Source organism: Elgaria multicarinata, chromosome 4, assembly GCF_023053635.1.
Source record: "Elgaria multicarinata webbii isolate HBS135686 ecotype San Diego chromosome 4, rElgMul1.1.pri, whole genome shotgun sequence".
Classification (NCBI taxonomy): domain Eukaryota; kingdom Metazoa; phylum Chordata; class Lepidosauria; order Squamata; family Anguidae; genus Elgaria; species Elgaria multicarinata.
The window spans coordinates 78,808,304-78,822,030 of NC_086174.1; the positions used below are offsets into that span (position 1 = coordinate 78,808,304).

At 41.2% G+C, this 13,727-nt stretch overlaps 1 protein-coding gene across 1 annotated transcript; it reads right to left on the reverse strand.

The window, feature by feature from the left end:
* Nucleotides 1–353: 353 nt before the first annotated feature.
* On the reverse strand, nucleotides 354–11,607 carry HEBP2 (heme binding protein 2). Its single transcript, XM_063125702.1, has 5 exons — nucleotides 11,451–11,607; nucleotides 10,756–10,831; nucleotides 8,811–8,946; nucleotides 2,124–2,304; nucleotides 354–699 (listed from the first exon to the last, which is right to left on the reverse strand). Exons 2-5 carry the CDS (start codon nucleotides 10,828–10,830, stop codon nucleotides 522–524), a joined length of 570 nt encoding a protein of 189 aa, XP_062981772.1. The 5' UTR covers nucleotide 10,831; nucleotides 11,451–11,607; the 3' UTR covers nucleotides 354–521.
* Between the last annotated feature and the right edge of the window lie 2,120 nt (nucleotides 11,608–13,727).

A 13,727-nucleotide genomic window follows, 5' to 3' on the forward strand; every position in this document is an offset into this window, starting at 1 on the left:
CAACAAGATATGGGTTATCAAGGTGGCTTGTTCGAGAAAAATAAATCACACTGCATGGTTAAGAAGCTGCCCTGCAGAAAATACAATGGTTCAGTCAGCACAATAATCCACCTTGCAGAAAACTTATTGCTTTCAGACAACATGTTAACCTACGTTAACTGCATTCAGTCAACACAACAAGAAGTTTAGCCAGGTTATATGGATAGAGAATTAACGTTAGGAAGAGAATTTGGTCACATTTTCAAGGTATATTTTCACATCTACTGAAAATATTACTACTTTAGTAGTAATATACATCTTCAGCCTTTAGATATGTTGCCGCACACAAGTCCATACTGAAACAACATATCTGTTCCATATTGGCACTGATACATACCAGGGCACAAAAAATTAGGCAGCAGGAAACTTAGGGAATTATATTAGAAAAATATACAAAAAATTGGCTTTAATCTGTTAGGAAAAGTTAAATTTTGTTAAGGACACATTTGGATGTTAAGACTATAATCTGCATTGCTGAGGTTTTAGCTTTTCTTGATAAGCCAAACTTCGTTGTGTCTGTTCAGCAATTTAAATGGACTATCATAGCCAGCGCTATAATAGACCTTTTCTTGGAAGCCTCTCCCATCCCGCCTCAAACTTTCAGCAAGTGCCAATATTTCTTCCTGGTTCTTTTTAGCATTGGTAAATCCTCCAAATGATCTGTTAAGAACAGCAAAAAAGAAAAAAGAGTGTCGATACATGTTTGCAGCAACAAAAGATTTAAAAAGAAACAATTGTAAAAGCCAAAACAAGATACAAGACAGCAGCACCAATGTTTTGTACGAGAATCTCCCTTCATCAAGGTAAAACTGAAGAAATGATATTGTTTATACTTAAGTTAATTTATGTTGATTCAACAGGAGAATCCTTCCAGTTGTGAAAGAAATATTTTAGTGCACAGATCCAAAGAGATGTAGGAAGCTTGCTCTGAAAGGTTCCTGATGTTTATATTATACACACACACATGAACGTTTCTTTGTGGCAGCTACATAATCTTCCACAGGCAGGAATATCAGCAACCATGTAGAGTTGGTCCATGATGGGAACTTCGTAAGCCACTCTGCAAGGAAGTTCCCACAAGCTGGTAGTCCCTGTGAGAACGCCATGTGAGAAGGTAGGGCAATAATGAGCTTGCATTTGGCTGAGCTTAGATGCCTCGTTAGTGTGTGAACCAGCATCTCTACAAAGAAGCTGTATACACCCAGTAGGGATAATTCTCACAACTAGTGGCTTAGAAGTGCTGACATGATTGTGCCGATTGGGATGGTAACAGTGCCTCCATATGAGCACAGCCCACTTAAAGTGTGTTGTGAACTCATGCTTCTGTGGGGCTTGACAGCAAATATAAACCTGCTCTTAACATTGCAGTTGCCACATGAGGCTGCTTAATGTGACCTCTATGTGTGACCAATAATGTGTAGATTAGTTTCAGGGTGCTTTTAAGGGAAAAAAGAAATGAGACGACACAGAAAAAGGGTCTGTGGGTACAAATCTGTGCCTTATATTAGGAAAGGGTTAGCAGAACTTTTTTCACTAATCCAGGACTATTACATGAAGAGCAGTTACAATTTTTACAGCTCTATTCAGCAAGTAGAACTGGTACAAAATTATTCATTAATTGGGGAAATGTCTTCTCTTTTAAACAACTGCAAAAGTATCGAATAATATTTCTAAAACTTCTAATTTAATTCTGGGAACCAAAACTTAAGTCCCCAGAATTCTGAACCTAATTAAACTTGGACAAAATACATTGAATTACATACTTCAGTCACCACAAGGTGGCAGACAGAAGTTAGCAGAATTACTTTTTCTAGGAGAAATCATCGCAGAAATGAGGGAATCTTAGGCCAAGCTAGACAATGCACACCAGATCTGTGCTATTTTCCTTCCCAGTTATTGTTTCTGCTTGGGTTCAGAGCATATAAAGGTTGCTGGAAGAGGGGGAGGAGAAGCTCCCAAATTCAGGGCAAAGTAAAATGCAGCAGCTATAGAACATCTAATTGGACCCTTTAATAGGCATTAAATTAAAGATACATACAGATTTATAATCTGTAGGTTGCAGCGACACATAGCCTAATGCTTACCTGACAAACACAGTGATTGTTGGCCTGGTTTCAATGAAGACATCTGCCTCTGAGGGCTTAGGTGGATTTGCCTGGTGTTGAGATGGCACATAAAAAGAAACAGTTGTGATAGACTCACAGAATGGGCCAGCACCCGGCTGCACATAGCATGTCACAGGAGCAGTCATATCGATCTTTATTCCTGCAAGAGAATAAAGATTTAAAACATTTAAAAAGAAAGTATTAAACCAAGATACAAAGGTCTTCACATTAGTCTTAGTTCATAGATTAAACACAGATTAAACACTATCATCAGTTCATGTGGCATACAAATGTGATCAAAATGGCTTCATCCTGGGCAGACACAGCTGACAAAGGAGCAGAAAACTTTAAATATTATTGCAAGCATCTAGGCCTCCTACTTGCAGTTTTACCAGATGTGGAGAAGGCTTTAGGAACATAGAAAGCTTCCTTATACTGATTCAGACCACTGGTCAATTTAGTGCAACATCATCCAGGGATATGCATTCCTTTTGGCCCATATGCACATTTGGCAATTTGGAAAACACTTCTGGGTACCACTACAAAATGGCTCCCCTGCAAGGCATGACAAAGGACAAGTAACCTGCCAAAAGGACTCTCCCTCTACAAGGCAGAAGTGGGACCTGAACCCACGGTTTTTAGCATCAATGGAAACCTACTTCACAACAATCCAAGATGCCAGTAAGAAAACATTAATTTTTTAAAAAAAGTGGGAGGGGTAGAGTACCTTGGTGGGTACCAAGAAAGGTGACCGGCGACATATTGGTGCCCATGTGCACCATATTGTCTATCCCTGGTCTTGCAGTGGCTCTCCAGGATATTGTGCAAAGCATGTGCTCTGTCCCTGAGCTATGATCCTTCCCTTTGATCACCTGCAACCTTGATGAAGCTAAGCGGGTTTAGGCCTAGTCAGTTTCTGGAAGGGTGACTACCTGGGAACCCCATGTACATTGATTCCTGCATTGAGCAGGGGCCCCTTCCAACTCTATGATTCTATGATCTCTTTTTAAGCTGCTCAGAAGCTCTGGCTTCCACTGGCCAATGAAGTTTCTCTCTACTAAATATATAGCTCACGTTAAAATCAATTATTTTAGGTCAGATGAGTTTCCAACGGGATGAGGAATTTCATAGGAGTGTACTCTTTCTCCCTTGCTCTTTGTTCTGTCTATTGAGCCTTTTGGAAAATGCCCAGTGGTGCAGCTAGGTAATTTTAGATCTTGGACTTCCCAAAATGGAGAGTAAGGAGATGCTTTAAGATGACCATTTTTATTATTTCAGTTGCAAAGCACCCAAGTAACATTGATTTTTCCCCACTCACAACCACTATGTTTCACAACTACTTCTATACGCCTGATACATTAGAGCCAAAGAAACAAAAACATTTTAAAAAGATAGTTTCGGTGATCCATGAGTAAAACCCCCCAGAGTTTATTATTTAGTACATATATTTACAATTAAGCAATACATTAATTTGGGACAACCAAAATGCTACAAGGGTGTGTGTGCAAGCTTCTCTGGAATTCTTCATCAGGCGAGGTGGTATAAAAAGCAGGGGCTGGTACCTGACCTAGCTTGAAGAGCAGTTCTAAGAACTTTAACGCTTGCACACACTTTTGTGGCATTTGGTTGGTCCAGATAAAGGTATTACCTAATGGGGGAGGGAGCAGTTATAAAATACTCTGAGCATGTGCAGTTTTGCATTTAAAACTCTCAATTATAAGACTCCTGATTCCAGGAATAAAATAAGAGTTTGTTTCTTTTACCCTGCCACCTCTGCTCTTTTTCCTGCCTCCTGGGAGATGAGCTCCTAATTTCCGTTATGGCGAAGTCTGTGCTGCTGCTGAATTCTGTGTGCAGTTTGCAATTGAAACTGCACTTAAAGAAAACAACATTTTGCAGCAAAGTAAAAGCAGTGGAAGTGGAGCTTCTGTTTCTAGTGAATGAGTGAAGACTTGCTCACTGCTGCAGGTTGGAAGTTTCTTAAAGCAATGCTCCTCCTCTGATGGGCAGGGCTACTGCTGAGATAAAAGGGAGAAGCATCTGCCCCTAGAACCAGTGGGAACTGTGCCACTGCTTAGGCTAGACTCAGAGATTAAGAGACCTACCACCAATGCTGTCCAACATAAAATAGGACTGTTTTCTGATGGTTTTATACGTCACTTCAATGGAACCTTGCTTACTGCCTGTGCAGGAGATAATATATAACTACGGTAAAGTGTCTGGCTTTAAGGCGAATCAATAAAAACCAAAAATTAGGCCTATTAGCCTTAGTGGACAGAACATCACCACATAAAAGCCCAACTTCCACACAAATGGATTAATAAAATTTTAAAATATTTGGGAATGAACTTCACAACTAATATAGATGAACTGTTCCATGCAATTATGAAAGGCTTTTACAGTTTGTCAAGAAAGGTTTACAGGATTGGAGCAAATAAACTTGTCACGTTAGCCAAAATGAATCTAAAGTATTCATTCTAGTTTCAAATGCTGCCCTTATAAATTCCTGGTAGGACAATTTGGGTGTTTAATATCTTTATATGGAATAACAAACACTCCAGTTTATCATCTAAAACTCTTACATGACTGCTCAGAAAGGAGGCTGGAATTTGCAGATATATTATGCAGATTCCCAGCTGCACAGGATATTTCAGTATGTTGTAACTATGCAATCATGCAGATGGTCAGATATAGAACAAATATATTTAAATAATCACAACTTAGAATAAGTGGCATGAGAAAGAAGTAAAAAAGCACTTTTATTAGTAACAAGCCTTTTTGGTGTCCACTTTGAAGGCTTAGGCGAAGTGGTGCAATTTCCTAGCCCTGGCTATTTCCCTAGTATCTTCTTTTGTAGGTCAAGAGTTCGTCTCTCCAGGGAAAGATCCTGGGTCATTTTAGGCATGGAAACAAGCCCGTTCTCTGTAAGTTCTATGATGCTGTCAAATGTAAACAAAACTGGGATGATGTCTAAACAAGAGGTTCACATGTCACTTTAATAAGCTACGCATAGTAGCTTATTTTGGAACTAACCCACTGTGCCCTGTCACATGATCAGGCAAATAAGCTACTGAGCATAGCTTATTTCTTCGTCTGTCGCCTGTCCCCGGGCAGGCAGGCATCCTAGCTTGAAAGTTCGTAGGAATGGGAGGAAATTTCATACACAAGTTTCACTCATGGGGAAGCTCCAGATACACATAAAACCCTGCGCAAGTGAAAAATACTTCATACCAAAAAAGGGGGTGGCTCGAAATCCTTGAAAGTTTTCAGGAATGGGAAGAAATTTTATGCAGGTTTTCCTCATGAGGAAGCATCCAATAAACAGTGACTGGGTTCAGATGACAGAATAATTAACAGTGGTTTAGTCAATAGTGGGTTGAATAACAGTTGGTTTTTAGGTCATCTAGTGGGTATTTTTAAACCATGGTTGGTTATACAACCAAGATATCCAATGCAAATAACTAACGCTGTACAGAGTTGTTGTTATTATTATTATTTACATTTATTATACCATCCCATAGCCAAAGCTCTCTGGGCAGTTTACAGAAGTTAAAAACAGTGAACATTAAAAACAAGTATACAAAATTTAAAACCATAAAAGCATAAAATACAAACAAAAAAAGACAATATCTGTTTAAAACAACTATTCTGGGGTCAGTTAAAAAACTCAGCATATGTTGTTAAATGCCTGGGAGAAAGGTCTTGGCCTGGCACCAAAAAGATAACAATGTTGGCGCCAGGCGAGCCTCATCAGGGAGATCATTCCACAATTGAGGGGCCAACTGGAGGCACCTGGAGGAGGACCTTAGATGTTGAGCGTAATGTTGGCTATTTGAACCACCATTGGTTATCGTGTGTGTGACGGGTACCATAACAATATGGGCGCCAGGCGAGCCTCATCAGGGAGATCATTCCACAATTGAGGGGCCATCACTGAAAAGGCCCTCTCGCTTGTTGCCGTTCTCCGAGCTTACCTCGGAGTAGGCACCTTGAGGAGGACCTTAGATGTTGAGCGGAGCGTTGGCTATTTGAACCACCATTGGTTATCGTGTGTGTGACACGTACCATTGGTTATTTTATCAGCCACTGTTGGTTATTTTATCAGCCACAGAGTCATGAGGCAAGAGCAGTCAAAGTGGTGGCTGGCACTCTAGTCTGGCCAGCACAACTCGATTCCAAGATCTGCCTAGTAACAGATTGTGCACAGAGCCCTAACCCTGCCCATTGAATGCCCCACAGCTGTTAAAAGCTGATAGGTGGCTTGGACAGCACTGGATTGCCCACTGCTGCTGTCATGCATCATGTTAGGGGGGAGTTCAGTTAGCAACCTATACGCAAAACATACCTGTGCTCACTAAACTGTCTCAAAAGTAAAAAAAACACCACCACCCATGGAACTCATCCCCTTAGCTATAATTTTGGATCTAGCAGCACCCGCCCACTCAACCCCAAACTAGAAGTGTCTCATCTCCCCAGATGCCCCCTTCATGTTCTCATTTTTCCGTTACTTCCCTTAGCTGTGTAGCATGTTACGGGGTGCTATGCACGAAGTTTGGGCATGGACCTTGGAGCCCTCTATTGAGCAGCAATGGCAGAGTGTTGTGCTCATAATGATTTAAAGCAGGATTAGATAACTTAAAGCCAATTCAGTGAATCAGGGGTTAAGGGACGCAACATATTTTTAGAGTAAAGAGTTTTCTCTAGAATTGCCCTTGCCACACTCAGTTCAAATGCAGCTATTCCTGTCTGGTTTTGAAGTCGAGGGGAGAGGGGGAAAGAGCTTTGCGAAGGTCAAGCAGAAGCCAGGGGTGTGCAGCAATGATTATTTTTAGTTAACATTATGTGGGACAGCCAAACTGTAGAACAGGAGGAGAAGAAATACTTACCACTGAAATAGTATTGGATTTGGATTTCCTAGTATAGACATCTGTCATTTCAGTTGCAAGGACTAGAGTAAACAAGACTCACATTCACCATGAGCTCTGTTTTTGTATTATGTCTGTGTTCAGCCTATTTGCCATATGACACCTAACCATTAATTGCAGATTAACTGTGGGTAGTTTAATTTATGATTAACCTATAGTGCCAGTTCACACAACACGGTCAGGCCTTTATGGGTTATTTAATCCACAATAATCCACGATTTTTTAATATGCAACCACTGATCTGGACGATTTGGGGGTTGTGTCGTATCATGTGGTTAAACTCACTGGCACATTGTTTTAACTATTTTAACTGCATCTATTGCTTTTAAATTATATATTGTTTTAACTTGGATTATGGTTTAATTTGTTTTTAACTGTGTATATTTATTGTTTTATACTGTATATTTTTATCTGTACGCCGCCCTGAGATCTTAGTGATATAGGGCGGGAAATAAATATTTTAAATAAATAAATAAATAAATAAATGTAAACCCGACCACTGATCAAGGATTATGCAAGGCTTGTTTAATCCTCTTTTAACTCACGGTGGCCAGGTTGGTATGACATGACACAACCTCAAATTGTATGTTGAATATTCAAAATGGCAGTCATCACAACTCATTTTTGGTTGTTTAACCCATGATAACTCAGTATGTTGTGTGAAATGTGTCATGGTTTGGACAAAATAGCTGCAGAATGCACACATCATTGCAAATGATAGGTTAATTAATCCACAATTTGCCAACAAGGTCAGTGTGGGACTTTACAGCCCAGGAAATATTCTTTGAGTGACTGAATATGGCCATGTGCTTTCTGCAACTAGGGGGCTGTCTAAATGTTGTCTTTGCCCTGTGGTGGCTACAAATTGGCACTGTGTTGGTTACATGACGCAGCCACCAATTCACAGCCACTGCAGGGCAAATAGACGAAGCATCCGAGACTTACCCCAACTTTTCCTGCTGGAGCAAGGTCAGCATGGCTCTTCCGCCATCTGTCTTCACTCTGGCATCGAGCTGGGGGCATACTCGGGTGGAATGCAACCTCTGATTGGTTGCCAGAAATCGGGCAAGGGGCGGGCCCAGCAAGCCGAATGGCCACTGAGCAGCCCATGCTGCCTCCTTCATTGGGATTACCTGCTGCCCCCTGCAGTAGCAAAACTGCGGGGTTTAGCAGCAAAGTGGCTCTGCGAAAGCAGGCTCTAGGGCAATATTGGGGCTATCCCTTTGAATTGAGGAGCACAATTATAAATAACATATTTAAATTTTTCATATAAACATAGTTTCATCATCACCTTTTTACTTAAGTTACCATCTTTGTGTTTATTTCCCTTTCATCTTTAGAGTCCAGACTACCTTGCATTCCACTAGCAAAATTATTGTCTGACAAACCAACAGCAGGTTGTATTCTGTAACTCCTCTTCCTCTGGCCCAAAGAAGGGCTCATTCCAGAGAATACAAAAGTGCTGCAGAAGACCCCACATAAACTGTAGACCCGCATATTTTTCATCTATGTGGTAAAATATTAGAAATGTTTACAACCCCAATGTTAGTCTAAAAACTTTGATTGCATGTTAACAACAACAACAAATACATTCTAGAATATTTATGTGAGACATGTGAAAAGCTAACACATTTCAAGAACAATGAAGTATGTGTACCTAGTATTTATGGTTTCTCTCCTGCATGGAGGAGACTGACTGCAAGGAAACATTACAATATAAACAGAGCAAAATACTTCCTACCTTTTTCATTCTTCCCTTTAATATAGTTAAAGAGCTTCATGAAACCAGTATTGATAGCGGAGTCCCACTCCACAGTTTTGACAGATGTGCACACCCATTTTGCTGGTTCATACTGTCGAATTTCATAATCAGTAGCCTTAACAAAAACATGGAAGAAAAATCAAGACATTGTTAACTAATAGTTTTCACTTATTAATAAATTCATTAAAAGTGGAGTGAGAACAGCAACTAAGAAACAGTTATGTTAAATTATGTTCCCTATGAGTTCTAGACAAAGAAAACACATTTGCACAGTGTATATTGTTACTACATCACTGTTTCTTGCTAACAAAAAAAGGCAAATCTCTTTTCTCAATTTTACTACTGCTATCCTGCTGCCACGTCCTATACTACACAGACTGAGCGTCTAGGACCAAACTAGTCATCACATGTAGGTGACTGTAACAGCTTGCTAATGATTTGGATAAAAAGTAGCCACAAGAAACAGAAATCCAGAGCAAAGGAATTGCAGAGGGGGTGGGGAATTGGTAAACTTTCACTCCTCAGTCCATTTTTTTCAGTTAAAATCTCTTTCCATCTGCTTCTCCATGTACATGGGGAAAGATATTGAGGGTAATTTTGAGTGGGAAAAAGTGCTAAAGGGTGAAGTATTAAGAAGTCTCTCCCCTAGCATTTCTATATCTACCCCACAATCCCATGGCTGTTTTCATTTTTAAAAAAGGACAAAAAGTAGTCGAGAGAATATTTCATGGCTTTGCTGGGTACACTGGCAGTAATTCTAAGTAAGTGTTAATTGGATTGAAGTTCTAATGTAGTAACACTCCAGAGATATATACTCAAGAACAGTCACCAAAGATTCGGCTAGTTATCAATCATTGAAATTCAGCCTTTCCTGACAACTCATCACCACACACACACACTTTTAATAATGCCTGCTGGAATGTATCCCTGGGCTGGTTGCCTCTCTGCCTGCTTGCTCACTTGGGCCTTTTCCAACAGTACTGTACGTGATGCATTGCGACTAGGGCCAGATCTACACCAAGCAGGATATAACACTTCGAAAGTGGTTTGAGAAAGATATATGGAATGTGTCACAGGCCCCAACAGTTGTCAGTGCACTTCAATGTGGTCAAGGGAGCTTTGGCTATTGGGCGGTATAAAAATGCAGTTAATAATAATAATAATAATAATAATAATGTAGTGTAGTGTAGATCCTGCCTAGGTGAGCCAGACAGTCCCCCAAGTCAGAAGCTAGTAAGCCACACTGCCAAGGCATTTACTCATGAAGGTGGGAATAATGGGGGAGCTACAGGGGAACAGCTAAAGGGGTTCAGGCCTCACTCTGCCTAACTATAGGGCCAGTTTTGGGGATTTCCAGTCCTTCCACTTCACAGGAAAGGGTGGAATATAGCAGTATGAGCTTCGGCTATTGGGCGGTATAAAAATGTAATAAATAAATAAATAAATAATAAATAAGTATGAGATGTCGAACATCACTCTGGAGAAAGACTACATTAAATTGCTTCTGTTGGAAATGGGACAAAACTATTTACATTCTCCCTTTAACATTGTTTTTCCTGGGATAGTTGTATAGACTCCTGAATCATGGAGTGAAAATAAATCTGCATGTATACAAAACTAGCACCAGTGTAGTGCAGACTTCATGTCAGTAGCTTATATTATTTCCAGTAGTAGTTCCATTAGCAAATCATCCATGTGTGAACCTTTGCTCCAGTGTCTCACTCATGATGAAAGGATCAATCTCTGGGAATAGCCCTACAACCAGGTCTCAAGAGTCAGTTTAGGAACATGTGGCCAATTCCTTTATGCCTGTGCAAATCTTCTTTCTCTCTCTCACTATTCAGGTAACCAAACCCCTAAACTTCTTGAATTAGATGGAAGTTAATTAAACTCCACTCATTTTAGAAATTTAAACACTGGTCACCTGGTTTGGCAGTGCTGTCCATTTGGGCATCTCCAGCCCAGTAGAAAAGAGTGCTTGCTTTATAGTCTTCAGCATCCTGGATAAAGGAAAAGAATAGTTATAGTAGTACCTCCACACACTGGGTTGTATTTTTGTGTGAATGTCTGGAAGCTCAATTCTGGTTCTGAAAACAAACTCCAGGCCTAAGCATTTGCTCAGAGGCACCCTCTCCTTTAATTGTAGGAGTACGTTGTACACACACCCTCACTTTTTAGCACCAGCTTCCAGTTGGTGGACCTCGAGGTTCTAGTAAAAACAAAACTAGATTCCACAAGTCTGCCCATCACTGGAATAACATATTCCAGGTTTCACGGATCGGGCAGCCCTCCAGATTTTTGGACTATAACTAACAGAATTCCTGACCATTACCCATGCTAGCTAACGCTGATGGGAGCTGAAGTTCAAAACATCTAGAGGGCACTAGGCTTGGGAAAGCTGATTTATTCCTTCTAGGATAGGTACCTTTGTATTCAACACAGAGATTCTGTGTTTTGAACAGCTTGAAGATACCCACAAATTCAAACCGGTGAAGCACTTTTCCTGAATTGAGACGCAGTGTTGGAAAAAGTTGCACCTGTTGACTTCTGGCTTATTACCCGCTGTTAAAGGCGCAGGTTCAAAGCCTCCTTCCTCCCCCCTCCCCCCCACACACTCACCTTCTGCTAGCCTCCCGCCTTGCTTTCTCTGAGAACGGTATGAAGCAGACCTCTCCTCCTTTTCTCCAACCCAGAAACTTGCATAAGGCAACAGCGCCTTGTGTAATAATAACGCTCGACACGCGACGCTCTCCGTGGCGCTGGGAACACCCTTGGGCGGTGGGGCGGAGCTGCCTCGTCCAGGCTGCAAAGGAGGGAGACGACGTCCCCCCATCTCCCACCCTCGAAATGCTGTGGAAAAGAACGCTGACGGCACTTGTGGGGCGGGGGGTGGGGATTGGCTCCCCTTCGAGTCAGCCTACGGGAAGAGCAGTGATTGGCTGCACGGAAGTGGCGGCTAGGCACGTGCGCGCGTGTGTATATGTTTCAGGGGCGGCCGGCAAAGGGGCGGCTGTTTTGCTCGCTGGGAAGGTGGGCGGGAAACGCGCCCTTTCTCTCTCGCCCTGCTGCTGCAGTGGTACTCGGTGTCAGATGTCGCTTGTTGTGCTGGCACAGCGGTTCTGGGGATGCAAGAGTGAGCTAATGGCATATTGTCCTATGCCTAAAGAGGGAGGGCGAGCAGAGATGAATAGGACCTTTTGAAACAGACGGAATTGGCATGTCTCTCTCTCCTCTTCACTCCCACACCATTACACTGCTTTTTTGTGAGGAACTATTAGACCCATAAGTGGTGCCGCTATTATCAAGTACTATAGAATGTACGGGGGAGTGTTTTGCCTCAGACGAGGGTGTGTTCCTTGCATTCTATGGCACCTCCTGTGACTGAGAGCAAGAAGAAACTTGTGCATAATAGCCCTTAAAGGAAGCAGAAACGCGGAGGCAACTTTGGCACTCGAATTTACTCCCAGGGTGATCCATAAATTCTTCGGCTTAGTTTGAATTTAACTCTTGATGTAAGTGATCTGTGAACTGCAGACCAGCTTTCTGCTATGCTGCTTCACACTTTATAGGGCAACCCGAACAGTGCACTTGTGGTATTGAGAAATCACTATCTACTAAACTTTTTCTTTTCTTTTTATTGTAAATGGTCATGTCCCTTTTGGTGATAGTCTGGGGTAAAAATCTAAATAAATAAAATCTAGATGTGGAAATAATCGTAATGCAGGGTGCTTGCAAAAGGATATTTTATTGTGCGGTCATCCTGCCTCATTCACAGAATTTTACTGAGGGTCCAGATGCCATCTTCTTCCAATTGTAACCCTCCTGTATTTTCCCACTGTTTCTTCCAGATTCTTCCTTACCACAGAAGATCCAAAGGATGGAATAGCTGCACAATGTCTTTTGATTGATAGCATTAGGAGCTGTCTGGCTGGATGCTTTCGCAGACCATGTCCAATAAAGAAGTCCTAGTAAAAAAATTGCAGTGAAGCCAATAGTCAAAGCTTTGATAACACCATAAAAGGCTTTTCAAGCATATGCACAGCAGAAAACATAATGGGAAAAGATCATCCTGGGTAAGAAAGACTGGCAGGGAATTAGAACCAGAGGATAAGAGAAGCTCTGGACATATTAAGCAATTATTTTGCATCTGCTTTTATAAATGAAGGCCCAGACCAAATGAAAATCAGATTTAAGGGGAATTAGTTGATGTAAAGATAATATCCAGAATGTGGATCTTATCTTTTTCTAAAAGGGTTTGATGCTCTTTAAACTGTAGTTGCTCCTGATCTTTATGGCACACATTGCAAGCATTAAAGTAGCCAAACTTATGCCGTAGCTTTAACAAAAATGTTTGTAAAGGTCACATAACTTAACATTGGCTATGTAATATGAAAAAATATAAGAAAGATACCACACCTTTCTTTTTATTGCAGTCAGTTACCAGATTAAAATACAAAAAAGTAGGACACTGAAAAATGAAGCATTTTAAATAAATCAGCAATAGACAAATCAAGAAGTTACCTGGACTCTCAGTTTAACTGCAACACAAAAGAACTTTGCCATCTTTTTACTAACTAAAGGTATTATGTCAGCTAAAACATAAGACATGTAGAACATATTGATCCTGCTCACATGAGCACAGAGGAAGGGTGGTTAGGACTATGGAGCGAGAAGAGTTTACAAAGCAACGACACATGGGCTGTCACATGACTGTGGAATGATGCAGCGCTGTGTGGTTCCCTTACCTTTTGCCACTCCGTGGTTAGTTTGTCGTCCTCCGCTACTGCACCTGCATATCCCAGCAGCAGGAATTGGGTCACACCAAATGCTGTACCTGGCACGTGGCAATCTCAACCATAGATAAAGTCCATGCTGGCTAGAGTGTTGCTGGAAGTT